A 27697-nucleotide genomic window follows, 5' to 3' on the forward strand; every position below is an offset into this window, starting at 1 on the left:
GTCATCAACCACATGGACAGATTATTTGTGTTGTGTAATGTATATGGATACTGTTCTAGTCCTCCAAATCACTTACTTCTAGAGGAAATTGAAGAAATTCTTAAAAGTCTTCTGAGAAAATATCCATCCAGTCAGATTATAGTTGGTGGAGATTTTAATATGGTTTATTCTAATGAGACTGATAGATTGCCCCATAGGCCTAACATTGGTGTGAACAAGTTGGTGATTTTCTGCCAAAGCCTGGACTTAATTGACATATGGAGAGTTAAAAATCCTGGAGAGAAACAATACACATGGAGTAATAGAGATCGTTCTCTACAATCAAGAATTGATTKRTGGGTGATAAYSTCTAGTCTTGAGCCCAACACTGTAGAGGTAWWAATACTGCCTGCAGTCCTGACGCATCATAAAGTCATATGGTTGACTGTAAGAATGTGCAGTAATGATGGTAAGAAATACTCTGGTGGTTATTGGAAATTAAATAACTCATTGTTATTGCATGATGATTAAAAAAATGTGATTAAGAATCTAATTTCTGTTTACTGGAGTTTAGCTCCATCTATTGCAKAATATGGGAAATATTGGGAACTGCTGAAATTTAAAATCCGCTCAGCCTGTATTACTTATGGAAAAAGGCTTGCTTTAAGAAGGAGATGTGAGGTAGCTGAACTCTCTAAGACAATTGCGGATATCAAAGAGATTGAGCATCTTGATCTTAATGAGAAAGATAAATTGAATGATTTACAGAATCAACTAGATACATTGTATGAGGAAAAGGCTAGAGGAGCTTTCATAAGATCCAGAAAACAATTGCTTAAAAAAGGCAAAAAGAACGGTAGATACTTTTTTAATTTGGAAAAGAGGAGAGGGGAACTCAACACACTTCAGAAATTTAAGATTAATGGGATTACCACTGAGGATAGAGAGTTGTTATCAGACTTTACCACAAAGTTTTATGAGAATCTTTACTCCTTAAATAATTTGAGTGACTCTAAGGATCTCCTTGATTCTATAGAGAATGTTMATTTGGTTTGTGAAGAATTCAATCGGTCTTGTTGTCAAGATTTATCCATTATGRACATCCAGTAAGGGGTTGCTCAGTTAAAAAATAACAAATCTCCAGGTTGTGATGGATTAAACTCTGAATTTTACAAAACCTTCTCTGAAGAAATAGCACCATTTCTACTTGAAAACTTTAAGGAGGCTATAAGAAGGGGGAACTACCTGCCTCTCTGAAGCAAGGGGTCATTACTCTTATACCTAAACAACACAAGGATCTCTTAAATATTGATAATTGGCGTCCAATCACACTCCTAAATAACGGCTACAAAATTATAGCCTTAATCTTTGCAAAAAGGTTAAAGTCTTGCTTGAATGATCTGATTGATGAATGTCAATCAGGGTTTATGAAAGGGGCCCATATATCTAATAATCTGAGGCTGGTGTTAGACTTGGTTGAGTATTGTGATCTATTGGATGACTTCMCTGTTATCCTATTTTTGGATTTTCAGAAAGCATTTGATACAGTAAGTCACAATTTTATCTTTGATTGTCTTAAGCATTTGAAATKTGGTCTTTTTTTGTTGATGCTATTAGAACTCTGTATAATGGTGGCAATAGCTGTATCAAACTCTGTCATGGAACAACCTCAAGGCTTAATAACATTTACAAAGGAATACGACRAGGTTGTYCAATTTCACCTTTTTTATTTTTGTTAGAATCTCAAATTTTATGCTCATTAGTTCATAAAAGTCCATTTGAAGGCACTACATTCCAGGCCAGAGAGATCAAGATATCCCAACTGGCGGATGACGCCTCACTCTTTTTGAAAAATGTGTCACAAGCTAGATTAGCATTGGATATCGTGAAGCAGTTCTCCAAAATCTCAGGTTTGGCATTACATCTTTCCAAAAGGAGCTGTCAATGCAGCAGATTGTAACATCTCTGAAAAAGATACTGTAACTTACCTCGGTGTAAAGATCACCAAAAATCTTAAGGCTGTGAATGATCTTAATTTGAACCCTGTAACTGAATTTGTCCCCMAAWAATTATCCTCATGGTTAGGGAAGGATTTAAGCCTTCAAGGAAGGGTGCTTTTTTCCAAAGCTGAGGGACTATCTCGTGCATCCTATCTTTTTGACATTCCCAAATCCACTTGCTGTACCTTAGATAGGGTTTTGTACAACTTCATRTGGAAAAACAAGCCACATAAGATAAATTGAGATGTTATCACCAACAGGGTTTGTGATGGCGGTCTAAATGTCTTAGACTTCACTCTCTTCAATCAGATATCAAAGGTCAACTGGATTAAAATGTACATAACAAATCCTCATAGTTTCTGGAATATTATTCCTCATTTTGTTTTTCAGAAGTTCGGAGGGCTTAATTTTTTACTACAATGTCCATATATTGTGGGTAAACTTCCTGTGAAACTGGCTTTTCACAAGCAGGCTTTAATGTGCTGGGCTTTGTTGTATGAACTTTTCACCTCAGAAATGTTTTATGTGGAACAATGGGTCGATAATACATAGAAACAAGATGTTATTTAACCATAAATGGTTCYCGAAAAACGTTGTCCTTGTCAGCCAACTAGTTAATATTAGTGGGAATCTATTTACATGGAGAGAATTTATGGAAAGATACAACTTTGAGGTTTCAAGCAAGGAATATGACACTGCTATTAAAGCTATAATTAGTGGGATAAAAACTTTACTTCAGAATAATGCATATTTTGGAATATCTCCGATTGTAAGCGATATCCAGGTGAATGGCATTGGTCTACTAGATACGAAATTTAAGGGATATTTTCTACAGGAAGTCTATTCCCTCTGCAATATTTTGTTGGGCTTCATCGTTTGATGTAAACTGGCGTCGTGCTTGGCTCACTCCACACAAATTTATGGTGACCAATAAAGTAAAGGAGATCTCCTTTAAGATTATCCATAGATTCTATCCACGTAATAGCTTGATTTCTAAATATATACCTGATGTTACCAGTGAATGCAGATTTTGTGAACTAGAAACTGAATCTATTGAACACTTATTCTGTCATTGTTATATAGTGAAGTGTTCTGGACTGATGTAAAACTATATCTTRGCCTCAAATTGCATACAACCATTGACATTTCTAAGTTTGACATATTATTTTACTACACTGATTCCACAATTGAACGTGAGTATTTCATAAATCTCTTTATTTTATTAGGAAAACATGTTCATACACAAATCARAATTTATGAAGAAAAAGCCCCTTTTCCTATTTTTTTTAATCTGATTTGGAAAAGTCTTTRAAACGTATACAAAACAAAATGTCCMAAAAATGTATTCGCTATATGTCTGTATTTGATTTGATATAATGTGGATTAGTTTACTTTTTTTCTCATTTCTTTGTGGAATCCCTCTGGCTGTTATGTTTATGTTTTGCATGTTACTGTTAATAAAAAAATACAAAATAAATAAAAAAAGGTTTAAGTCTGGGCTCTGGCTGGGCCACTCAAGGACCTTCAGAAACTTGTCCCGAAGCCACTCCTGCGTTGTCTTGGCTGTGTGCTTAGGGTTGTTGTCCAGATTGAGGTCCTGAGAGCTCTGAAGCAGTCCCTGCCGCTGAAAAACATCCCCACAGCATGATTCTGCCACCACCATGCTTCACCGTAGAGATGGTGCCAGGTTTCCTCCAGACGTGACGCTAACATTCAGGCCAAAGAGTTCAAGCCTGGTTTCATCAGACCAGAGAATCTTATTTTTCATGGTCTTTGAGTCTTTAGGTGCCTTTTACTGAAGAGTGGCTTCCGTCTGGCCACTCTACCATAAATACCTGATTGGTGGAGTGCTGCAGAGATTATTCTCCTTCTGGAAGGTTCTCCCATCTCCACAAAGGAACTCTAGCGCTCTGTCAGAGTGACCATCAGGTTCTTGGTCACCTCCCTAATCAAGGCGCTTCTCCCCTGATTTCTCCCTTCGACCGCATGGCTTGGTTTTTGCTCTGACATGCACTGTCAGCTGTGGGACCTTATATAGACAGGTGTGTGCCTTTCCAAATCATGTCCAATCAATTGAATTTACCGCAGGTGGACATCTCAAGGATGATCAATGGCAACAGGRTGCACCTGAGCTCAATTTCGAGTGTCATAGCAAAGGGTCTGAATACTTATGTAAATAAGGTATTTCTGTATAAAAAATATATACATTAGCAGAAAATAAACTGTTTCCACTTTGTCATTATGGGCTATTTGGGTGTAGATTGCCGAGGATTAAAAAAATATATATTTTAGAATAAGGCTGAAACGTAACAAAATATGGAAAAAGTAATGTGGTCTGAATSCTTTCCCGAAGGCACTGTATATGTAAAAAATACACACAAAATGTATTATGTTAAAATGCAATGGTTCGTGAAGGCACATTGAAAACAAGTCCTTCATATGCTAATTAAGTATTGTACATGTTCCCTAACCTCTCCTTGACTTCAAAATACCTCTGTGACTTGTCTKCTACCATAATACCAACAGCCCATTCAAACGCCTCTACATCAGTCACTCTAAACATGTAATTTTCCCACTGTTCCACCGACACCGACCTCCTGCCACTACCCTGTTTCTCTCAGTTTCCCTCTCACTCGCACACACACGTACGCACACACATCCTCACCTGCAGCACGGCGCTCTGGTCAAAGTTATATGCGCTGGGTCGTCCCTCCAAAGTAGAGAAGGCCACGTTGCCCCCAGTCAAAGGGGAGATGTCACTGAACTCGTCGGTGCACAATGCCATCCTCTCRTCGTCCCCCGGGCGGATATATCCCTTGGCGTTCTTCCCGTAGGTCTTGCTACAGGAGGCGCTGTAGTACTGGTAGGGCATCCATGGTCCATCCTGATTTGTCCGCTTGTAGATGGCAAAGCTCTCCGGTCGGCTGGTGTAGAACTTGAGCCGCACGTAGGTGATCTCAAAGGCCTTACCTGCGGAGATACAGGAGTTAGTATACTACAGTGTGAAGGGATGCAGGGATTAGTAGGTACACTACAGTATGTAAACACAAATGCATTTCAGCAGCAAACTTTCCGTCCCCCTCCATTTCTCCCCACAGAAACAGACTTGGTCTAATTGTTTGCTACACACATTGCTTGCTAGCCCTGCTGTCGTTAGTCCCATCAAATATTGCATTTTATAACTTTATAACATGTAAAAGGACAAATGCCAGAGTCTGTTTATCATTATGATTTATGTAAGTTTCTTATTCTACTCTCCACTCCGCTGTAAACTCTAGGCACAGGTTATGCACCTCTCGTTATTTGGTTTCTCTCGTTTTGGGAGTGTTTTTGATGTTTATTAGAAATGTTCATGTTTATTCTAATTAGGTCTTTTTTCAGTAACATGTGAAGTATTGGCCATTAGAATTTAACGTGTGCAATAGCAGGCCAATTGCCTCCAAGCTCATCATTAAGTTTGAGGCCCTGGGTCTCAACCACGCCCTGTGCAATTGGGTCCTGGACTTCCTGACGGGCCGCCCCCAGATCTCATCTCATATGAATATATTGTATTTTATACCTTCTATTGCATCTTGCCTATGCCGCTCTGTCATAGCTCATCCATATATTTATATGTATATATTCTCATTCCAACCCTTTACTCCAAATTTGTGTGTATTAGGTAATTGTGGAATTGTTAGATTACATGTTAGATATTGCTGCACTGTCGGAACTAAACTCAGCAAAAAAAGAAACGTCCCTTTTTCAGGACCCTCTCTTTCAAAGATCATTCGTAATAATCCAAATAACTTCACAGATCTTCACTGTAAAGGGTTTAAACACTGTTTCCCATGTTTGTTCAATGAACCATGAACAATTAATGAACGGTCGTTAAGACACTAACAGCTTACAGACGGTAGGCAATTAAGGTCACAGTTATGAAAACTTAGGACACTAAAGAGGCCTTTCTACTGGCTCTGAAAAACACCAAAAGAAAGATCCCAGGGTCCCTGCTCATCTGCGTGAACGTGCCTTAGGCATGCTGCAAGGAGGCATGAGGCTGCAGATTGGCCAGGCAATAAATTGCAATGTCCGTACTGTGAGACGCCTAAGACACGCTACAGGGAGACAGGACAGACAGCTGATGTCCTCGCAATGGCAGACCAAGTGTAACAAAACCTGCCCAGGATCGGTACATCCGAACATCACACCTGCAGGACAGTACAGGATGGTAACAACAACTGCCCGAGTTACACCAGGAAAACACAATCTCTCCGTCAGTACTTACACTGTCCGCAATAGGCTGAGAGAAGCTGGACTGAGGGCTTGTAGGCCTGTTGTAAGGCAGGTCCTCACCAGACATCACCGGCAACAACGTCGCCTATGGGCACAAACCCACCGTCGCTGGACCAGACAGGACTGGCAAAACGTGCTCTTCACTGACGAGTCCGGGTTTTGTTTCTCCAAGGATGACGGTCGGATTCGCGTTTATCGTCGAAGGAATGAGCGTTACACCAGGGCCTGTATGCTGGAGCGGGATCGATTTGGAGGTGGAGGGTCCGTCATGGTCTGGGGGGGGGGGGTGTGTCACGTCACAGCATCATCGGACTGAGCTTGTTGTCATTCCAGGCAATCTCAAAGCTGTGCGTTACAGGGAAGACATCCTCCTCCCTCATGTGGTAGCCTCATATGAAAAACTATTCTAATTTAGTAGGCTAAAATCACATTGCTATCTTTTCACAAATGGTTTCATGTTTTACAACATTTAGATGTAAATCGGGTAACTCGGAAGTCTCTACTGTCAGATGATTATTGTTTCTCCACCAACATTTTCCCACATTCTTTATGTTAGAAATATTGTTTCAACGTCCAATCTTTAGATGTTAAAGTTTTGGCAAGTCTCTTCTGTTGTAACACTCAGCCATTCCATTCTCAATACTGCAAAGGCAAATGAGAGAACGTTTACGACCGGTCGTTAAGTAGTAAACCGCCACAACCCCCCTTCCTCTCTGGTGGGAGAGAGGAGGGGGGGTGGCTATCTTTGAAGCAACATGTGAAGCAACATTTTATAAAAATGAGGGTATGGTTTAGGAACAGTGTTTTTACCTAAAAAAGGTACACATCAAATCAAATACATTTTATGGTTACATACACGTGTTTAGCAGATGTTAATGTGGGTGCAGCAAAATGCATATGAACTCACATGGTACAGTTTGGTACCTTGTGGGTTAATGGGAAATTTTCTACACATTTCAAATATAAGGTACGATTGTCACTGCGCTTTGATAGGTGGGACAATGTACTGATGGAGCTCATTAGCAGCTTTGGGGCACAGTCAAATACATGTGTATTTTATGCCAACCTTCAGTGAAATTGTATCAGTTTATGTGTTTGAGGGTTATGCCAATGCAARTAGAGCACCTCATTTGACACAGTCTGTTGTAGACACATAAGCACTAGTAGGTCTCAACTGGTGCTACAAAATTGTGAGTGCTAAACCTTAACATTTGTTGACAATACAACAGAACCAATCAACCGGAATGACAATTTCTCTCACGGGTGGCCAAAAATAAACATCTGAAATCCCCAGCCCTACTAAGCCATGAGTCCAGTCTCTGATCTGATCCGGTGGATCATAGCTCAACTACCCAACTAAGTGTTCTAAATGGCTGGATTAAAAATAACCCAATGTGTGTTCTGTCCACTACAGTGTCATGACTCTCCTGGTTGAGGATTCAAGGCCTCAGATCAGCTTGGTAAATAGCTGACAACAATCAGACCCTCTTACCCACAGAAGAGGGGAAGGGGGGGTGGGCCGGTTTTGACACCTTAACACTCTGTCTTAAATTCGAAGGCCGGAGGGGAATCTCCGGTGGTGGCAGTATCATGCTGTGGGGATGTTTTTCATCGGCAGGGACTGGGACACTGGTCAGAATTGAAGGAATGATGGAATGGCGCTAAATACAGGGAACTTCTTGAGGGAAACCTGTTTCAGTATTCTATAGAATTGAGACTAGGACAGTGGTTCACCTTCCAGCAGGACAATGACCCTAAGCATACTGCTAAAGCAACACTCAACTGGTTTAAGGGGAAACATTTATATGTCTTGGAATAGCCTAGTCAAAGCCCGGACCTCAATCCAATTGAGAATCTGTGGTATGATTTAAAGATTGCTGTACACCAGTGGAACCCATCCAACTTGAAGGAGCTGGAGTAGTTTTGCCTTGAAGAATGGCAAAAATCCTAGTGGTTAGATGTGCCAAGCTTATAGAGACATACCCCAAGAGACTTTCAGCTCTAATTGCTGCAAAAGGTGACTCTACAAAGTTTCGACTTTGGGGGGATGAAAAATTATGCACGCTCAAGTTTTCAGTTTTTTTGTTTTATTTCTTGTTTGTTTCACAAGAAAAAATATTTTGCATCTTCAAAGTGGTAGGCATGTTGTGTAAATCAAATGATACAACCCCCCCAAAAATGTAATTCCAGGTTGTAAGGCAACAAAATAGGAAAAATGCCAACGGGGTAAATACTTTCACAAGCCACTGTAAGAAGGATATTGTGACCTCTGGTGGACAACCTGAGCCTTACATCCAACGAGCCATTCCCGTAGAAGGATCGATTGATTTCAAAGAGATGACGGACAATGACATTTACACGTAACTACATTACATTCCTTAACAAACAGTCCAGTAGGGACTTTTGTCTCATTTAAGTGTGTATGTGTATTCTGTGTAATTATTTAGTTCGTTTGTAAATAAATAATGAAATCCATTTTTGCAGCACTGAATAATCAGAAAAGGCTGGGATTTTTGCAGCTTCAAGAAGTTTGTGACGGTCAGAATGAGAATGATATGAGATAATGATAAATAAGTGACTGTTATCGATACATATACAGTGGGGAGAACAAGTATTTGATACACTGCCGATTTTGCAGGTTTTCCTACTTACAAAGCATGTATGACTAGTCTTGTAATTTTTATATAGGTACATCTCTCAATTATGAGAGAGAATTCTAAAAACAAAAATCCAGAAAATCACCATTGTATGATTTTTAGTAATTAATTGGCATTTATTTGCATGACATAAGTTAAATTGAGTACATCAGAAAGCGCAGTAAGCGTTGAATAACTTTGGTATGAGAACCCTTTGTTTGGCAATACAGAGATCATACGGTTCCTGTAGTTCTGACTAGGTTGCACACACTGCAGCAGGATTTTGCGCCACTCCTCCTACAGATCTTCTCCAGATCCTCAGGTTTCGCGTCGCTGTCGTGGCAATACGGCACGTTCAGGCTCCCTCCAAGATTTTTCTATTGGGTTCAGTCTGGAGACTGGCTAGGCCACTCCAGACCTTGAGATGCTTCTTACGAGCCACTCCTAGTGCCATGGCTGTGGCTTCGTGTCGTTTCATGCTGAAGACCCAGCCACGACCCATCTTCAATCTCTTACTGAGGTGTAAGGAAGGGTTGTTGCCAAATCCGCGCATACATGCGCCCCTCCATCCTCCCCTCAATACGGTGCAGTCGTCCTGTCCCCTTTGCAGAAAAGCATCCCAAAAGAATGATGTTCTCACTCTCTATGCTTCACGGTTGGATGGTGTTCTTGGGGTTGTACTCATACTTCTTCTTCCTCCAAACACTGGTGATGGAGTTAGACCAAAAAGCTCTATGTTTTGTCTCATAGACTCATGCCTTCTCCATTCCTCCTGGATCATCCAGATTCCCGGATCTGGCGGCAAACTTCAGACAGGCCCTGGACATGCACTGGCTTAAGCAAGGGGCCTTGCATGCGCTGAGCAGGATTTTAATCATGACGGGTACGGTGGATTAGTGTTTACTAATGGTTTTCTTTGAGACTGTGTCCCAGCTCTCTTCAGGTCATTGACCAGGTCCTGCCTGTGTAGTTCTGGGCTGATCCCCCACCTTCCTCATGATCATTTATGCCCCACGAGGATGAAGATCTGCAATGGAGCCCAGACCCCCGTCGACCAGTGGTGACTTGACCTCATCTTAGGAATTCCTTTGCGATTTCTAATAATTGCCCCAAACAATTGATTTCGCTTCTCCCAAGCTGCTTAGACTATTCCTGTAGCTCATCCAGTCCTGTGCAGCCTACATCCTAGCTCCGATCTGCACAGGATCTACATTCCTTATATGCACGTCTCCTACTGGCTCATTGGCCTGTGGAGGAGGATTTTATGGAATCTTGTTGAGTGTGTATGGACAAGGTGTCTTTATACGATACTGAGTGGAACAGGACGGGCTCTTAAAAAAAAACTAAACAGAAGTTCTAGCTGAGAGCCGAGCAATTCTTACTGTGTTGAGTTCAAGGTGATAATACTTATGTCATTGCAATAGAAGTGCAAATTAATATTTAAAAAATCAATACATGTGATTTTCTGGATATTTTGTTTTTAGATTCCGTCACTCTACATCAGTTTGAAGAATTGTAGCCTACGATAAAACACAATATTATATCAGAGCCTCTAACATGCTTTGTAAAATAGGAAACCTGCAAAATCGGCAGTGTGATTAACAAGAAATATCATATTCTCTCACCACTGTTATATAAAGTTGCGAACTTACACTTACCCTCAGCAATTACATTTTAAACTAAATTCAAGCCAATTACCTGACATTTCATCAAGAAAAAATCTTCCCTGTTTTTAGGTAGTTAGGTCACCGGGCCTTTATTTTAAGAGATGTGAAATGATCAGAATAATAGTAGAAGAGATTTATTTCAGCTTTATGTTCTTCAGACTGATTCCAGTGAGAGATCAGAATATTACATAAGCTCAATTCATGATTTTTGGTGCATTTTGCCATTTTAATTGTTTACTCGTGGTCAAAACGTCCGAGGGTAGCCTTCACACAAGTTTCCCACTAATACAGTTCGGGTGTGAATTTGGCCGCATTCCTCCTGACAGAGCTGGTGTACCTGAGTCAGGTTTGTAGGCCTCCTTGCTCGCACCATGCCTTTTTCATTCTGCCACAAAATTTCTATAGATTAGAGGTCGTGGACTTTTGTGCATACCATCCAATACCTTGGACTTTGTGTCCTTAAAACCTCACAGTGCAGTATGTGGCATAGCTCGTCAACCAATCAGTGAAAATTCTGAGAGCGCGCAAATTCAAACAAAAGTCAGAAATCCCAAATTAAAATACTCCAAACATACAAGTGTGATTGTATATGAACCATCTTTAAAGCATTTACACGTTGTGGTTAAAAATTCCACCAACAGTGTCCGATTTCAAAAAGGCTTTACGACGAAAGCACACAAAACGATTATGTTAGGTCAGAGCCAAGTCACAGAAAAACACAGCCATATTTCCAGCCAAAGAGAGGAGTCACAAAAAGCAGAAATAGAGATAAAATGAATCAATAACCTTTGATGATCTTCATCAGATGACACTCATAGGACTTCATGTTACACAATGCATGTATGTTTTGTTCGGTAAAGTTCATATTTTTATCCAAAAATCTGAGTTTACATTGGCGCGTTATGTTCAGTAGTTCCAAAACATCCAGTGATTTTGCAGAGAGCCACGTCAATTTACAGAAATACTCATAATAAACATTGCTAAAAGATACAACTATTATGCATGGAATTTTAGATCCACTTCTCCTTCATACAACCACTGTGTCAGATTTCAAAAAAACTTTACGGAAAAAGCACACCATGCAATAATCTGAGTACAGCGCTCAGAGACGAAAACATTCCAAACAGATATCCGCCATGTTGTGTAGTCAACAGAAGTCAGAAATAGCATTATAAATATTCACTTACCTTTGATGATCTTCATCAGAATGCACTCCCAGGAATCCCAGTTCCACAATAAATGTTTGTTTTGTTCGATAAAGTCCATAATTTATGTCCAAATACCTCCTATTTGTTCGCGCGTTTAGCCCAGTAATCAAAATTCATGAGGTGCGATCACTAGGTGCAGACGAAAAGTCAAGAATTTCCGTTACAGTCCGTAGAAACATGTCAAACGATGTATAGAATCAATCTTAAGGATGTTTTTAACATAAATCTTCAATAACGTTCCAACTGGAGAATTCCTTTGTCTGTAGAATTGCAATGGAACGCAAGCTAACTATCACGTCAATGCGCGTGGTCAGCTCATGCCTCTCTGGCAGACCTCGGACTCAATCCCCTCTCATTCGCCCCCACTTCACAGTAGAAGCCTCAAACAAGGTTCTAAAGACTGTTGACATCTAGCGGAAATATTAGGAAGTGCAATATGACCCCATAGACACTGTGTATTCGATAGGCAAAGAGTTGAAAAACGACAAACCTCAGATTTCCCACTTCCTGGTTGGATTTTTTCTCAGGTTTTTGCCTGCCATATGAGTTATGTTATACTCAGACATCCTTCAAACAGTTTTAGAAACTTCAGAGTGTTTTCTATCCAAATATACTAATTATATGCATATCCTAGCTTTTATGGCTGAGTAGCAGGCAGTTTAATTTGGGCACGCTTTTCATCCAAAATTAACAATGCTGCCCCCTACCCTAGTGAAGTTAAGCCATTTTGCCATAACTTGGAAGTATGCTTGGGGTCATTGTCCATTAGGAAGACCCATTTGCGACCAAGCTTTAACTTCCTGACTGATGTCTTGAGATGTTGCTTCAATATATCCACATCAATTTCTTGCCTCATGATGCCATCTATTTTGTGAAGTGCACCAGTCCCTCCTGCAGCAAAGCACCCCCACAACATGATGCTGCCACCCCCTCATTTACGGTTGGGATGGTGTTCTTCTTCTCAAGCCTCCCCCTTTTTCTCAAACATATCGATGTCATTATGGCAAAACAGTTCTATTTTTTTCATCAGACCAGAGGACATTAATCCAAAAAGTGCGATCTTTGTCCCCATGTGCAGTTGCAAACCATAGTCTGGCTTTTTATGGCGGTTTGGAGCAGTGTCTTCTCCTTGCTGAGCGGCCTTTCAGTATGTCGATATAGAACTCTTTTACTGTGGATATAGATACTTTGTACCCGTTTCCTCCAGCATCTTCACAATTCCTTTGCTGTTGTCCTGGGATTGATTTGCACTTTCGCACCAAAGTCGTTTATCTCTAGGAGACATAACTGTTTTCCTTCTGAGTCGTGGTCCCATGGTTTTATGCTTGCGTACTATTGTTTGTACAGATGGACGTGGTACCTTCAGGCGTTTGTAAATTCTCCCAAGGATGAACCAGACTTGTGGAGGTCTGCAATTTTTTCTGAGGTCTTGGCTGATTTCTTTTGATTTTCCATGATGTCAAGCAAAGAGGCACTGAGTTTGAAGGTAGCCTTGAAATACATCCACAGGTACACCTCCAATTGACTCAAATGATGTCAATTAGCCTATAAGAAGCTTCTAAAGCCATTTTCTGGAATTGTCAAGCTTTTAAAGCACAGTCAACTAAGTGTATGTAAACCTCTGACCCACTGGAATTGTGATACAGTGAAAATAAGGGAAATAATCTGTCTGTAAACAATTTTTGGAAAAATTACTGGGTCATGCACAAAGTAGATGTCCTACCTAAGACTTTGGAAAGCAGACTGCCAGACATCATTGCAGAGCATGCATGTGTTTCCTGTGGAACTATTAGCAAAACCTAACATCTGAGTGGCGGCATTATTTTCAGATAGGCAAGAAAGCAGACACCTCAACAGGGCCCTGATTAGTGGGTATGCTGAGCACACCACGGTGGGCCTCAAAGGTAAAACAACCAGCCAGCCAGCCAGCCAGCCAGCCAGCCAGCCAGCCAACCAACCAATAAACAAACAATCACAACATCAGACACCTTTAAGGGTGGACTGTGCATGTGACAGAATAAAAGATGTCATTGATTTGTTGATCTACCTCTAGTGCCTTATTAACCATCTATCGGGCTGCATAGGAAGCGATACAGGGATAAATGGAGAGARAAATGGAGAGAAAGAGGGCTAGAGAGAGAGGGAGAGAGTTGGGGAGAGATTAAACGAGAGAGTGCGTGYGTGAGAGAGATAGAGCGAGGGGAGACATGAATAGAGAAAGAGATACAAAAGTGGGAAGGCAGGGGCGAGGGAGGGATGAAGACCTTCCACAAAATCTCAGGGATTTTCAACTCAACCAAATTATTTAGTTATTTGATTGTAACACTCCTTATGAAATGGAAAAGCCAAAGCTGAGAAAAATAGGCATCTAAATTGGCCCCGTCTGGTGGATCCCCGGCAAAGAAGAAAGTTCCTCTTAATTTCTTATGTGGGGGCGTCTGAGAGGGATTTGGCAGGCTCTGCAAACTTCTAGCTATAATTGATGTTATAGTCTAATTGAGGCACTGGGGGTGAGCATACATTTTTTGTTGTTTTGTTTGAGTGGAGAGTGGAGTCTCACAAGCCGGGTTCAATTAAACCTTGAAGGCACTATATTTCCGCATATTGCAGAATCTTCATGCTTGCATGGCCACTTGTGGAKGATTCTGCTGCTGCATGGGCTCTCAACCGTGAGGAGATGAGTATGCTGAGAATAAGTATGTGTTTCCATCCTAAATATGTCTTGATAAGTGAACTGTAAAAATGTCTGATTATTGAACTGGATGCCGGTTATGTGTGTGAATCAGAGCACACATTATCTTGAGCATCAACCACCCTAATAAATGCATCCAAATAGAGCAGAGAATCCACACCCCTGGCTAGGAACACTAGCTTCCTTTGATTTGGTATTGTTTTTCTATACCACTCAGCATAATACCGCCCTCATCCACTCTTGGTGATCTAGTAGGCAACAACAAGCAACAACAGCCAACCTTCACTCTTTAGAGGGCCATACATTAATGTTGGTTCAAATCAATAAGGCTGGCCTAGCTTTAACTGTATCCAGTAAGCATAACATAATTCACACAGTTTCCTATTCTACGGGCATAGTGGRAATGTATACTGTACAAGCGTATCATAATCATCATARCATCCTGTTTGTGCTCCTCTTTTATATTTAGCTATGTGCGGAATGCCATTCACCTATTTACTTTTTAGCCTATGAGCACGGCACAATAACGCACATTCCTCACGCTTGCTGTTTATTAACCTATTGGTACACACGTACAATCATCACCTTTCTCTCCCTCAACCAATGGGCGTAAATCTCGGGATGTATTTACATTTCAAACCTTATCTATGTTCTCTCACTTGCGTGTTACAGAAAAAGTTACCGACAACCTTCCACCTCCGCACAATCACCAGCTATAATGACCTAAAGGCCCGYCATAAGACATCCTTTCTCCCTGCGGGGGAGATTCGATGCCAGCAGTCCAGGAAACGGCTACCTGTCATCAGCATCTGGATACGAGGATCATTCCCAAAAAATGTCATATTACATTCCGCATTTGTTGTTAACGCAGTTAAGCCTGTACTAAATAGATTGAAGTATTCTTGGGCCTTATATATTGTTTGTTAAAAAAAACAAGCAGTGTGTATGAGGCCTTAGGCCTTAAGCATCTATCAGTCCAAAACGTGTATGCCGTGTTGGTTGGGAATTTGGGGGAGGTGTGTGTTTGGGCTGTGCGTTGACCGCGAATGGTGTTCTCAAAGCTGCATCAAAATGGTACGCCGGACTATCCCTTCTCTGCGTCTGTAGACTGTGAATTAGGCTTAAATTGAAACCTTTTAGTAAAATACCCATCACCCTGATAGGAATATACAGCCTAATGACATCTGTCTACTCCTCTCTGCCAAAACATTAGCCATCTTCACAGTTAGACTTCCTCTCTTGGCTTTCCCTACTCAGCAACGCTATCTTTCACCACTCAAATAATTTAATTTACTCTCCGCATGCTGTGAGTTTAGTTCTGCTGGCACAGGTAAAAAAGAGAAAGAAAAGGAAGAGGGGAATAAAATGTGTGGAAAGTTTGTGCGTCCCCTGTGATGATATTCAGTYTAATTGAGAAGGACATTAGTGTGTTTTTCTCTGTTACTGGTTGRTGATGAGTCAGCTTTGTCAAACTTTCATCAAAAAGACCTGCATGTTTTCTGCAAGTATTTTAATCTGTATTTCCAGTTGACCCATTTTACCCATGGATCCCATTTTTTTTTATACTGAATATTAAATAATAATAAAATATATTTTTTGTGTTCAATGTTCATTCTGTGCTCTCAGAGAAGTAAACACAGCAACAGAGAACCACTTGAACTGAGTAGCTGAATCAAAATGACTGTGTTGAATAGGTTTTACCTTGGACCCCTCTCCAGCCCAGCCATCCGGTCATCACACAGCTGTGTGCTCCACCACGCTTGGGCCCTGATGTGTCCTGAGTGGCCCAGACCTAGACTAAACTACATCTCCACAGTAGACTCAATATTTACCAAGCTACTCTGGATATTTACAGGATTCTCATATATGTCTGTTCGCTTTGAAAGTTTGGGGACAGTTAAAAATRTTTGGGTAGATTATCATTACTAAACCTGACAGGAATAACGTCACTGAATTATCTGTGGTTGAAAAAGAAAGTGTTTGACCCTGATATATGGTCTTTGGTCTGACTAACGTGCGATTCTGCCCTAGAAACACTTTAGCTTCATCTAGTTTTTTAGTATTGAAAGTATCTTGAAACCAGTTACATTTGTGAATATAAACAGTAGTAGTTTGTTCATAGTTGTGTATATAGTATATAGCATAGTGCATTTATATCCAGTAGGTTACTGTAAATGTACAGTAAAATATTGGCTGCACAGAAGCCATTAAATGACTGTAGATTTACAGAASCTTTACTGTAACACAAATGTACAGTGCATTACTGGAAGCACAGTAGTTAGTAAACTGTTGCAGAATTATAGTGCAAGTAACTAGTGCCAACGTCAAGGTGTATTTCTGTTACATGTATTTGATATAGGTATTTCCATACTTTTGATACCTAATATTTTGTCATTTGTATTTCACTGGCCGGCACTACAATTAATKAACCTATTTTTTGAGTTTAGCTAAAATATATGTATATCATATTTTTTTCTAATACAAATATATACAGTACTTGGAAGTTACAGCATTCTCTGAAATGGTAACATAATATGTTTACTTGCTATGACTGTGGTATATTATTGTTAACCTTAGTTTAATACACTGACTGTAAGTCACTCTGGATAAGAATGTCTTCTAAATGACCAAAATGTAAAACATTTAGCTGGCAAAGAACCATGCTGGGTATTATTCTAAAGATCTCCTCCCCAAACAAGGCCAAATTTGATCAAAATACAAATAGTTTAGGGCGGAGCTCATTAGAATAATACCCAGCAGTGTGCTTTACAATTGATAATTTTAAACTTTTTAGGGCTAGGGGGTAGTATTCGGAAATTTGGATGAATGAACTGCCCAAAGTAAATCTGGCCTGAACTTCAGGCCCAGAAGCTGTCAGGCCGTCGTAGGAGAGACCAAGGCCAGCTGGTAAGCGTCATTCTCTTTATTTAAAAAACTAACACTGAACAAACGAACAAAATAAAAACGAATCGTGAAGCTAATATGGATAGTGCAGACAGGCAACTAAACATAGATCAAGAAACCCACAAAAACAGGGAAATGGCAACCAAATATGATCCCAATCAGACAACGATAAACAGGCTGGCCTCTGATTGGAACCAATTCAGCCACCATAGACATACATATACTAGACTTTCCAAACCCCTAGACACACAAAAACCCTAGACATACAAAACAGCATACCACCCTCGTCCACCGCTCCTAGACCAAAAATAATAAAAAAACAAAGATAACTAAGGTCAGGGCTGGACAGTACCCACACCAAAGGTGCGGCTCCCGACCGCAAACGTGAACTTATAGAGGGTCCGAGGGGGGCATGTTTCGTGAGATTTTGAGTGAAAACCTCTTCCATCAGCAAGGACATTGAAGATGAAAACCTGGCTGGGTCTTCAGCATGACAATGACCCAAAACACACCGCCGGCAACGAAGGAGTGGCTTCGTAAGAGCATTTCAAGGTCCTGGAGTGGCCTAGCAGTCTCCAGATCTTAACCCATAAAATCTTTGGAGGAGTTGAAGTCCGTGTTGCCAGCAACAGCCCAAAACATCACTGCTCTAGAGGAGATCTACATGGAGAATGGCACAATAACCAGCAAAGTGTGTGAAACCTTGTGAAGACTTACAAAAATGTTTGACCTCTGTCATTGCCAACAAAGGTATATAACAAAGTATTGAGATAAACTTTGTTATGACCAATATACTTATTTCCACCATAATTTGCAATAAATTCATTAAAAATCCTACAATGTGATTTTCTGGATTTTTTCTCATTTTGTCTTCATAGTTGAAGTATTGATGACAATTACAGCCCTCTCTCATCTTTTTAAGTGGAGAACTTGCACAATTGGTGGCTGACTAAATACTTTTTTGAAAACTGCTAAATAATGTCTTGGTTATAACAGAACTATATGGCAGCAAAACCTGAGTAGAATGCATCTGGATTTTTTTTTTTAGTCACAGCCCATTCAAATGCTTTTTATGGGAGTTTCAAAGGAATTACCTCCCAGATTGCAGTTCCTATGCTTCCACTAGATGTCAACAGTCTTTAGATGTCACCTCCTGCCTTAGTTTATCTTTGTTTCTTTATTATTTAGTTAGGTCAGGGTGTGACATGGGGAATGTTTGTGTTTTGTCTCGTTTCGGGTGTTTTATGGAAAAGGGGTGTTGGGTTTAGTTATGGGTTTGTGTTGAGTGAATGTTTCTAGGTATGTCTATGGTTAGTGATGTTTCTATATGTCTATGGTTGCCTGAGTGGTTCTCAATCAGAGACAGATGTCTTTCATTTGTCTCTGATTGAGACATATTTTGAGCCATAGGCATCAGGTTTGTTGGGTCATTGTCTAGGTCTGTGTCTTGTCTGTGTCTAGGTTGCATGTTTGCATTTTGTTCTGATAGCTTCACGGTCGTCTATTTGTTGTTTTGCTTCGTTCGTTCATCTCTTAAATAAAGAGAAGATGTATTTTTACACGCTGCGCCTTGTCCTCTCTCTCTCCCTTTGACGTCGTGACATTAGAAAGGTTTCAGGCTTGTTTTTGAAAAATGACTTAGTAGTTGTTGTTTTTCAAGGTGGCTCTCATTTTGGACTGTAGTCTTGTGGCGTGTGTGGATGAGGCGCGCACTTCGTTATTTATCTCCGGTATTGAACATACTACATACTACAAGATGTAAACACTTGTATTCATTATGTTAATATTACAATTTTTATTTTGAATTTCGCGCTCTGCATTCACAGATTTGTTGACCTAGCGCACCACCTATCCCAAAGAAGGTAATACCATTCTTTGATAATTTAGCATACACTAGTTGCCACTGCTAGAGAGAGACTGTCAACGAATACAGCAAAGAGCTGCTGTTTTTATGAGTGAGTTCATGTATAAGTTTTTACTCAGCACTGTCAACACTTTGTATTCAACACTATTGTAAGCCATAAAATGTGTGTTCTTCCTATTTCCACTCAGCGCTACAACAAGCACTGCAGCAATAATGAATGAGTTGGAAAGTGTATCTATAGACTTGCGTTGTTGTTGTTATTATTAGCGGCTTTGGTCTTTTTTAATATCAAGGAATATTTCACTTYCTCTGTTCATAGGAGTAACAACATGAGTTTGTGCAYGARGCAGAAATAATGCGGTGCGACTCGAGTTWCGCCATCAGCTGGAAGACGGTGTCCCTTTTTGATCAGTGGAGGAAAGGGAGAGCGGAGGGATGTTGAGAGACGAACCTTCAGTCTGCTGCTCTCTCCCTCCGCTGAGACTGACCATCAGATGCAGGCCCCATCAGCCCAGTAAAATAAAAAGCAAAATATTTTAATTTATGCTCACTCAGCTGTGCCTCACAAGTAATAGAACAATGGATCTATTACCGGTGTGATCATATAACCTACCGCAAATTTTGAAAAATCATTTAAAAAATGTCSCGAACAACAACGCATTGGCAGGTAAATTCAAGCAAAGCCAGTATGCGGTGATAATGTATTGGACGTATAGCTTACTGCACAAACCTCACTGCTACAGTACTGTTGCATAGGCGTACATTTCTTAAGTCATGTTAATAAAAAATCAGATCTATAGATCTCAGCATGCATTTTGACTCAAAGTGACCTTGACTTAGAAAAGGTTGGTGACCACTGTCCTAAAGCAATGGGACTCCCTAAATCTTTCTCAGATTATTACCAATCCCACAAGGTATGACTCAAACACCCAGAAAAGGCTACTCTTCTTGATGTTATCCTCACAAATAATCCTGATAGGTATCAGTCTGGTATTTTCTGTAATGACCTTAGTGATCACTGTTTTTCAGCCTGTGTTCGTAATGGTTGCTCAGTGAAACGACCTGTCCWAATTTTTCATAGACGCTTGCTAAAAGCCTCCCTTCATGACCTGGCCTCTGTAAATTGGTATAGAGTCAGCTTGATCCCCTCTGTTAAAGATGCTTGTTGACAAACACGCCCCCATAAAGAAATGTGAATTAAAAACAGGTTCAGACCCTGGTTCGACTGTGATCTTGCAGAGTTACTCCACCTCAAGAACTGCATTTAGCGAAAGGCTCGGCACACACATACTCAGACTGACTGGCTCTCATTCAGGCAAATGAGAAATACRTGCACTCAGGTTATCCGGAAGGCCAAAGTTAGTTACTTTACCGAGCAGTTCTCTATCTGAAGGGTAACCCCAAGAAGTTCTGGAAAACGGTTAAAGACTTGGAGAATAAACCCTCTTCCTCACAGCTGCCCATGTCCCTTAAAGTTGAAGACGTGGTTGTTACTGACAAGAAGCACATGGTTGAGCTTTTTAATCACCACTTCATTCAGTCAGGATTCCTCTTTGACTCAGCCATGCCTCCTTGCCCATCCAASATTTCCTAATTTCCCATCCCTTATAATACGATTAGCCCCGATGCTCCTCCCTCTTTTTTCCTCTGCCCCGCTACAAAGTTTATCCCTGCAGGCGGTCACTGAGTCCGAGGTGCTAAARGAGCTCCTTAAACTTGACCCCAAAAAAGCATCTGGGTCAGATGGTTTAGACCCTTTCTTCTTTAAGGTTGCTCCCCCTATATTCACCAAGCCTATCTCTGATCTTTTTAACCTGTCTCTCCTCTCTGGGGAGGTTCCCATTGTTTGGAAGGCAGCCACGATTCGTCCTTTATTTAAAGATGGAGATCAAGCTGGTCCTAACTGTTATAGGCCTATTTCTATTTTGCTCTGTTTATCAAAAGTGTTGGAAAAACACGTCAATCAATCAACTGACTGGCTTTCTTGATGTCAAAAGTATTCTCTCTGTTATGCAATCTGGTTTCCGCTCAGGTTATGGATGTGTCACTGCAACCTTAAAGGTCCTCAATGATGTCACCATTGCCCTTGATTCTACGCAATGTTGTGCTGCTATTTTTATTGACTTGGCCAAAGCTTTTGATACGGTAGACCATTCCATTCTTTTGGGCCGGCTAAGGAGTATTGGTGTCTCTGAGGGGTATTTGGCCTGGTTTACCAGCTACCTTTCTCAAGGAGTGCAGTGTATTAAGTCAGAACATCTGCTGTCTCAGCCACTGCCTGTCACCAAGGGTGTACCCCAAGGCTTGATTCTAGGCACAACAATCTTCTCAATTTACATCAACAGCATAGCTCAGGCAGTAGGAAGCTCTCTCATCCATTTATATACAGATGATACATGATACATATACTCAGCTGGCTCTCCCCGGATTTTGTGTTAAATTCTCTACAACAAAGCTTTTTCTAGCCCTAACCTTGTTATGAACACTTCCAAAACAAATGTCATGTGGTTTGTTAAGAAGAATGCCCCTTTCCCCACAGGTGTGATTACTACCTCTGAGGGTTTAGAGCTTGAGGTAGTCACCTCATACAAGTACTTGGGAGTATGGCTAGACAGTACACTGTCCTCCTCTCAGCACATATCAAAGCTGCAGGCTAAAGTTAAATCTAGACTTGGTTTCCTCTATCGTAATCGTTCCTCTTTCCCCCCAGCTGCCAAACTAACCCTGATTCAGATGACCATGCTAGATTATGGAGACGTAATTTATAGATTGGCAGGTAAGGGTGATCTTGAGCAGCTAGATGTTCTTTACCATTCGGCCATCAAATTTGCCACCAATGTTCCTTATAGGACACATTACTGCACTCTACACTCCTCTGTAAACTGGTCATCTCTGTATACCCGTCGCAAGACCGACTGGTTGATGCTTATTTATAAAACCCTCTTAGGCCTCACTCCCCCCTATCTGAGATATCTACTGCAACTCTCATCCTCCAAATACAACACCCGTTCTGCCAGTCACATTCTGTTAAAGGTCCCYAAAGCACACAYATCCCTGGGTYGCTYGTCTATTCAGTTCTCTGTAGCTAGCGACTGGAACGAGCTGCAACAAACACTCAAACTGGACAGTTTTATCTCAATCTCTTTATTCAGAGACTCAATCATGGACACTCTTAYTGACMGTTGTGGCTGCTTTGCATGATGTATTGTTATCTCTACCTTCTTGCCCTTTGTKCTGTTKTCTGTGCTCAATAACGTTTGAACCCTGTTTTGTGCTGCTACCATGTTGTGCTGCTGCCATTTTGTGTTGCTACCATGTTGTTGTCATGTTGTGTTGGTGGCATGCTATGTTGTTGTCTTAGGTCTCTCTTTATGTCGTGTTGTCTCTCTTGTCGTGATGTGTTTTGCCCAATATTTTTATTTAATGTATTTTTATTTTTAATCCCAGCCCCCTTCCTCCTTTTGCCTTTTGGTAGGCCGGCATTGTAAATTAGAATTTGTTCTTAACTGACTTGCCTAGTTTAATAAAGGTTAAATCATTTTTTTTTTTATAAATAATGTTTTCGATTTGACATTTGGTTTCAAAAGCAGCACAAAAAAAGAACAAGTAAGAATGAACAGTTGTGGAAAAAGTACCCAATTGTCATACTTGAGTAAAAGTAAAGATACCTTAATTGAAAATGACTCAAGTAAAAGTGAGTCACCCAGTAAATACTACTTGATTAAAAGTCTAAAAGTATTTGAWTGAAAATATACTTAAGAATCAAAAGTAATGCTAATTTCAAGTATCAAAAGTAAAATTATAAATAATTTCAAATTCCTTATTTTGGGCAAACCAGACTGCACAATTTTCTTGTTTTATTTCATGGATAGTCAGGGGCACGCTCCAACAACATAATTTACAAATGAAGCGTTTGTGTTTAGTGAATCCGCCAGATCATAGGCAGTAGTGATGACCAGGGATGTTCTCTTGATATGTGCGTGAATTGGAAAAATGTCCTGTCCTGTTAAGCATTCAAAATGTAAGTACTTTTGTGTGTCAGGGAAAATGTATGGAATAAAAAGTACATTATATTATTTAGGAATGTAGTGAAGTAAAAGTAAAAGTTGTGAAAAATATAAATAGTAAAGTACAGATACCAAAAAAACTACTTAAGTAGTACTTTCAAGTATTTTTACTTAAGTTCTTTACACCACTGAGAATGAACTATAACCTTTGAATTCTACTGAGCAAATATACCGTACGCTATAGGGAAATAATGCACGCTCTAGAATGCCCTTCAAGCCAATCAGAAACAAGTATTCAACAATGCCATGGTATAATTAAGTGAAAATGCCAGAGAAGCCGGTGTTTGGAAGATATTTTGGCACGGGTGTTTTTGCTTGGATGGCATTATTCAAATAATGATTGACATATTTTCCTTAACATTATTTGATGAATTTATTCATACTATTTCATCCTTTCACAAGATATAGTCCAGAAACAAATCTAGGGTTGCTACCCAAGCTGGCTGGTAGTTCGTTCTATCGGTTCGGGTGATAGAGACGCAACCCATTTGTTCAATCTTTTTGTTCTGTATCTATGGACATGGCCCAGTCATTCGTTCTAAATGTTCCATTTGCTATACTGGTTGGCAAYGTTCTTATACCTTGCTTGCTAGCTAGCCGACCTCGGCTAACTTACGGTCATATCAAAAAGTGCAGCCAGAATAACAGCAAAGTAGCTGCATTTGTTTAAGCTGTTTTCTAGTGACATTTATTTGGATACTTCCACAACAATGAGTTAATGAGGCGCGATTTCGCCTGGCATAGACAATGTGCTCACTCATCAGGACACTGTTGTTCAGAGTAGCTAGCCAACAACACAGCTACAGTAACACAATCACTTAAAACTGTAGCTGGAAAGCCTGCAAACTAGCTGCACTTAATTTTGTTTGACCTTTTTTCAATTGACATTTCTAAAAAATGATGCTAGCTGATTCATGACTTCGACTGGCTGAGAAACGCTGCCTGCCTGTCTGTCTCGTCCCGACTCCCAACACGTCCATGACTATGGGACAGCTGGAGATTGAATTTGAATATTGAAACAATGTTGCAAATGTCGGACACACAGCAAAGCAAGGCTTATACAAATCTCCACTGTAAATAAAATGATAGTCTAAAAGAAACGTGAGATAATGTCTAGATGCTTTTCATAGTGGAGATCAAGTTTATAAAGTACCTGCCTGGGCTGATGGGACAGTGGATTGCGCAGTCAGATGGAACAGAGTAAATAGCCATTTTAACTTCATGGATTTAGCCAGCGGTAAACTTCTGGAACAGACACCTGCTGCAATGCGGTTTTAACAAATCAGCATTCAGGATTAGACCCACCCATTGTATGAGGTACTTTATTTTTTAAATTGTATTGTAATACAATTACAGCAATTGCTAACAGTGAATATGTAATTATATATTACAGCGTACCAATGAATATTTGTTTTATATCATTTACACTTGTAGAGGCCTTAACAAAAGCTTTTAAACTGRCAGTGACTACAATGGAGAACACATCAAAAGAACATGGCTAAAAACAGAACCAATACATTTTTTGAGAATTGCTGCAACTCTGCTCTGTTACCTAGAAGGCACTCTCACTAATGGGTGCAACAAGTATAACCTCTTACAAGGCACACCTCAAAATGTGTCAATGAGCCGCAATAACACCACGCAACCACAAAATACTTTTGGCACTCCAAAATTACAGTATGGTACAGTATTCTGTGGGGGTGGTACTGAATTACAGTAAATTATTGGCAGTACAGTAGACAGTAAATGACTGTAGATTGACAGGAAAAGGTKTTTAGAGTTACAAATCATAGTATTGTACCATATTCTGTGGTACTGAATTAGAGTAAATTACTGGCAGAACAGTAGCAAATAAATTACTGCAGATTTACATGACAAATACAACAACAACAAAAAGTATGATACTGTATTCTGTTAGATACAGCATTCTCAGTAATGGGTGCAACAAATATAGCCTACTACAAGGCACGCCTCAAAATATGTTAATGCTACAGAGATTATTTTGCCACCCACAACATTTTCCCACAGTGCACCATAATTCACACTATGCTGCTGTAAATATACAGCAAAACAGGTAATACAGTACGTTACTGTAAATTTGTATTGTAAAATGACAACAATCGAGCCCCCATAATGCATTGCTCTTTTCAGTACTGTACTGTAATCTAGAATAACAGTAGCTAACTGTGAAAGTCTTGCTGTAAATCTACAGCAATTTGTTACAGTGTAGTTTTCTCTTAGACTCTAATAAAACAATGCAGTACTATCTGTGAGTATTACTGTGCCAACTAAGGCAGACTTTTATCCTCTAACATCTGAGACAATGTTTCTTTCTTTTAACATCAGTTAATGGGAAACAGCCGCAGACAGAAAGCTGTGTTTGCTTATGTGTGTGTGTGTGTGTGTGTGTGTGTATTTGCTTGTGTGTGTGTGTGTGTGTGTGCAACAATCTGACTCGATTAAGTATCACCAGAAAGCCAAGCACTCTTCTTATTTTTCTTCTTCATGTTTTGTTTACTCTCCCCCTCCCCCTGCTATTCCAACCCCACTCCCATCCTCCCCCTACCTCTACACAGACACATTTCTGACCTGGCAGCACTGTGTCCCTGCGTCCTACTGGTGTGTTTCTCTGTGTGTATCGTCCTGGCGACCCTTCGGAGACGGAGGGGTCTTGTTTTGTTTGGAGGGCCAAAGGAAAACAGACAAACAGGCATGTGGAAGGCTAGCCCAGGCATGCCCCCCTAGCGGACCACAGATGGGACACGGTTGGGTTGTAATCAATATGGAGGAAGAAGAAACACTGTGACCCTGGTTTTGTGAGAAACACAGGATTGGGGGACTTCGACTTGAATAAAAAAAATATGTTTTTACACAAACAACAGAAACCTCTCTCCAGTCCAGGCAGAGACAACTCAGAATAATAGAAACAGAGAGACAGAGTACCCAGAGGSTAAAGATTGAACAACGTGACCTTACAGGTAATGTAGTATGGTCTTCCTGGACAAAGGCTCACATATTCAAACAGATACAAGACCAGGGGCTGTTGCGTTAGAATAACATATTACCACACATTCCCCAGCCTATTTCTCYGTCTGAAAGAACTAAACAGAGATTATGACCAACAAAGCCACAGAGCACTGCTCTCCTCCTTCCTCCTAGTAAAAATCCATACTTTCCTGCTCCCAGACCATATGATTTAAACGCTTCCTCCCTCCAGAGACAGTCAGTAATACTCTCTGACATTTCAAAGACCTGTCATCGGTTTCTCTTCATTCTCCGATTGGAATTTGTGTTACATCTACAATGGATAGGAAGTTAGTAATACTCAGGTGTCAGGAGAAATTATTCCCTGGCTGGTCTCTCTGCTGGATCTATCCTGTTTGACTGATGGGAGGAAAAGCTAGTCTKTAAGTGTATGTACTGGATGGATGCATCACAAATTGCACCGTATTTTCCTATAGTGCACTACTTTTGACCAGAGCCCAATGGGMCCTGGTCAAAAGTAGTGTACTACAGAAGGAATAGGGTGCATTTGGCCTTAGAGCTCTTGAGGGAGAAAGGTAGAGGTGATCATGTAACTTGCTTCCTCAGCAGTCACAATGTACTCTGACATGATTGATGGACACATCATCTCTGTCCCCTTATGTCAAACCCCATTATTATGTAAAAACATACATTTTGTGTTTATTGAGGATCCCCATTAGCTGCTTTTGCCAAGGCACCAGCTACTCTTCCTGGGGTCCAAACAATATTAAGGCAATTACATCACAAAAAAATTAACAAAACAGTATTACCCCACTATGCTACTACATATCTACATTTATAATACCGTAATACACTGATATTACAACAATTCAACAATATTACAACATTATAACAAATGTATAATGTCTTAATRTGATTATGTATATTGCCACTCCTATTTGCCAGCTATTCAATCAAAGCCTACAGGAAGGTGTGTGMCCTCAGGCATGGAGGAAAGCAAAAKWAATTCCGCTTCYCAAGAATAGCGAAGCACCCTTTRCTGGCTCAAACAACCGACCAATCACCCTGTTCCAACCCTTAGTAAACTTTTGTAAACAATTTTGTTTGACCAGATACAATGCTATTTCACAGTAAACAAATTACACCCTACTCATTCCAGGGTTTTTCTTTATTTTTACTATTTTCTACATTGTAGAATAATATTGTAGACATCAAAACTATGAACTAATACATATGGAATCATGTAGTAAACACAAAAGTGTTTAACACATCAAAATAGATTTTATATTTGAGGTTCTTCAAAGTAGCCACCCTTTGCCTTGATGAAGCTTTTGCACACTCTTCGCAGTCTCTCAACCAGCTTCATGAGGTAGTCACCTGGAATGCATTTCAATTAACAGGAGTGCCTTGTTAAAAGTTA

The 27697-nt window shown here is 40.3% G+C and overlaps 1 protein-coding gene across 1 annotated transcript in view; it reads right to left on the bottom strand.

Moving 5' to 3' along the window:
* Positions 1-27697, bottom strand: part of LOC111963856 (laminin, gamma 3) — a 233650-nt gene that overhangs the window by 197493 nt on the left and 8460 nt on the right. The window contains exon 2 of the mRNA XM_023987408.2: positions 4645-4949. Within this exon, the coding sequence (XP_023843176.1) occupies positions 4645-4949 (305 nt within the window). The remainder of the gene's footprint in view (positions 1-4644; positions 4950-27697) is intronic.

This window comes from Salvelinus sp. IW2-2015, linkage group LG5 (assembly GCF_002910315.2).
Source record: "Salvelinus sp. IW2-2015 linkage group LG5, ASM291031v2, whole genome shotgun sequence".
Taxonomy (NCBI): Eukaryota; Metazoa; Chordata; class Actinopteri; order Salmoniformes; family Salmonidae; genus Salvelinus; species Salvelinus sp. IW2-2015.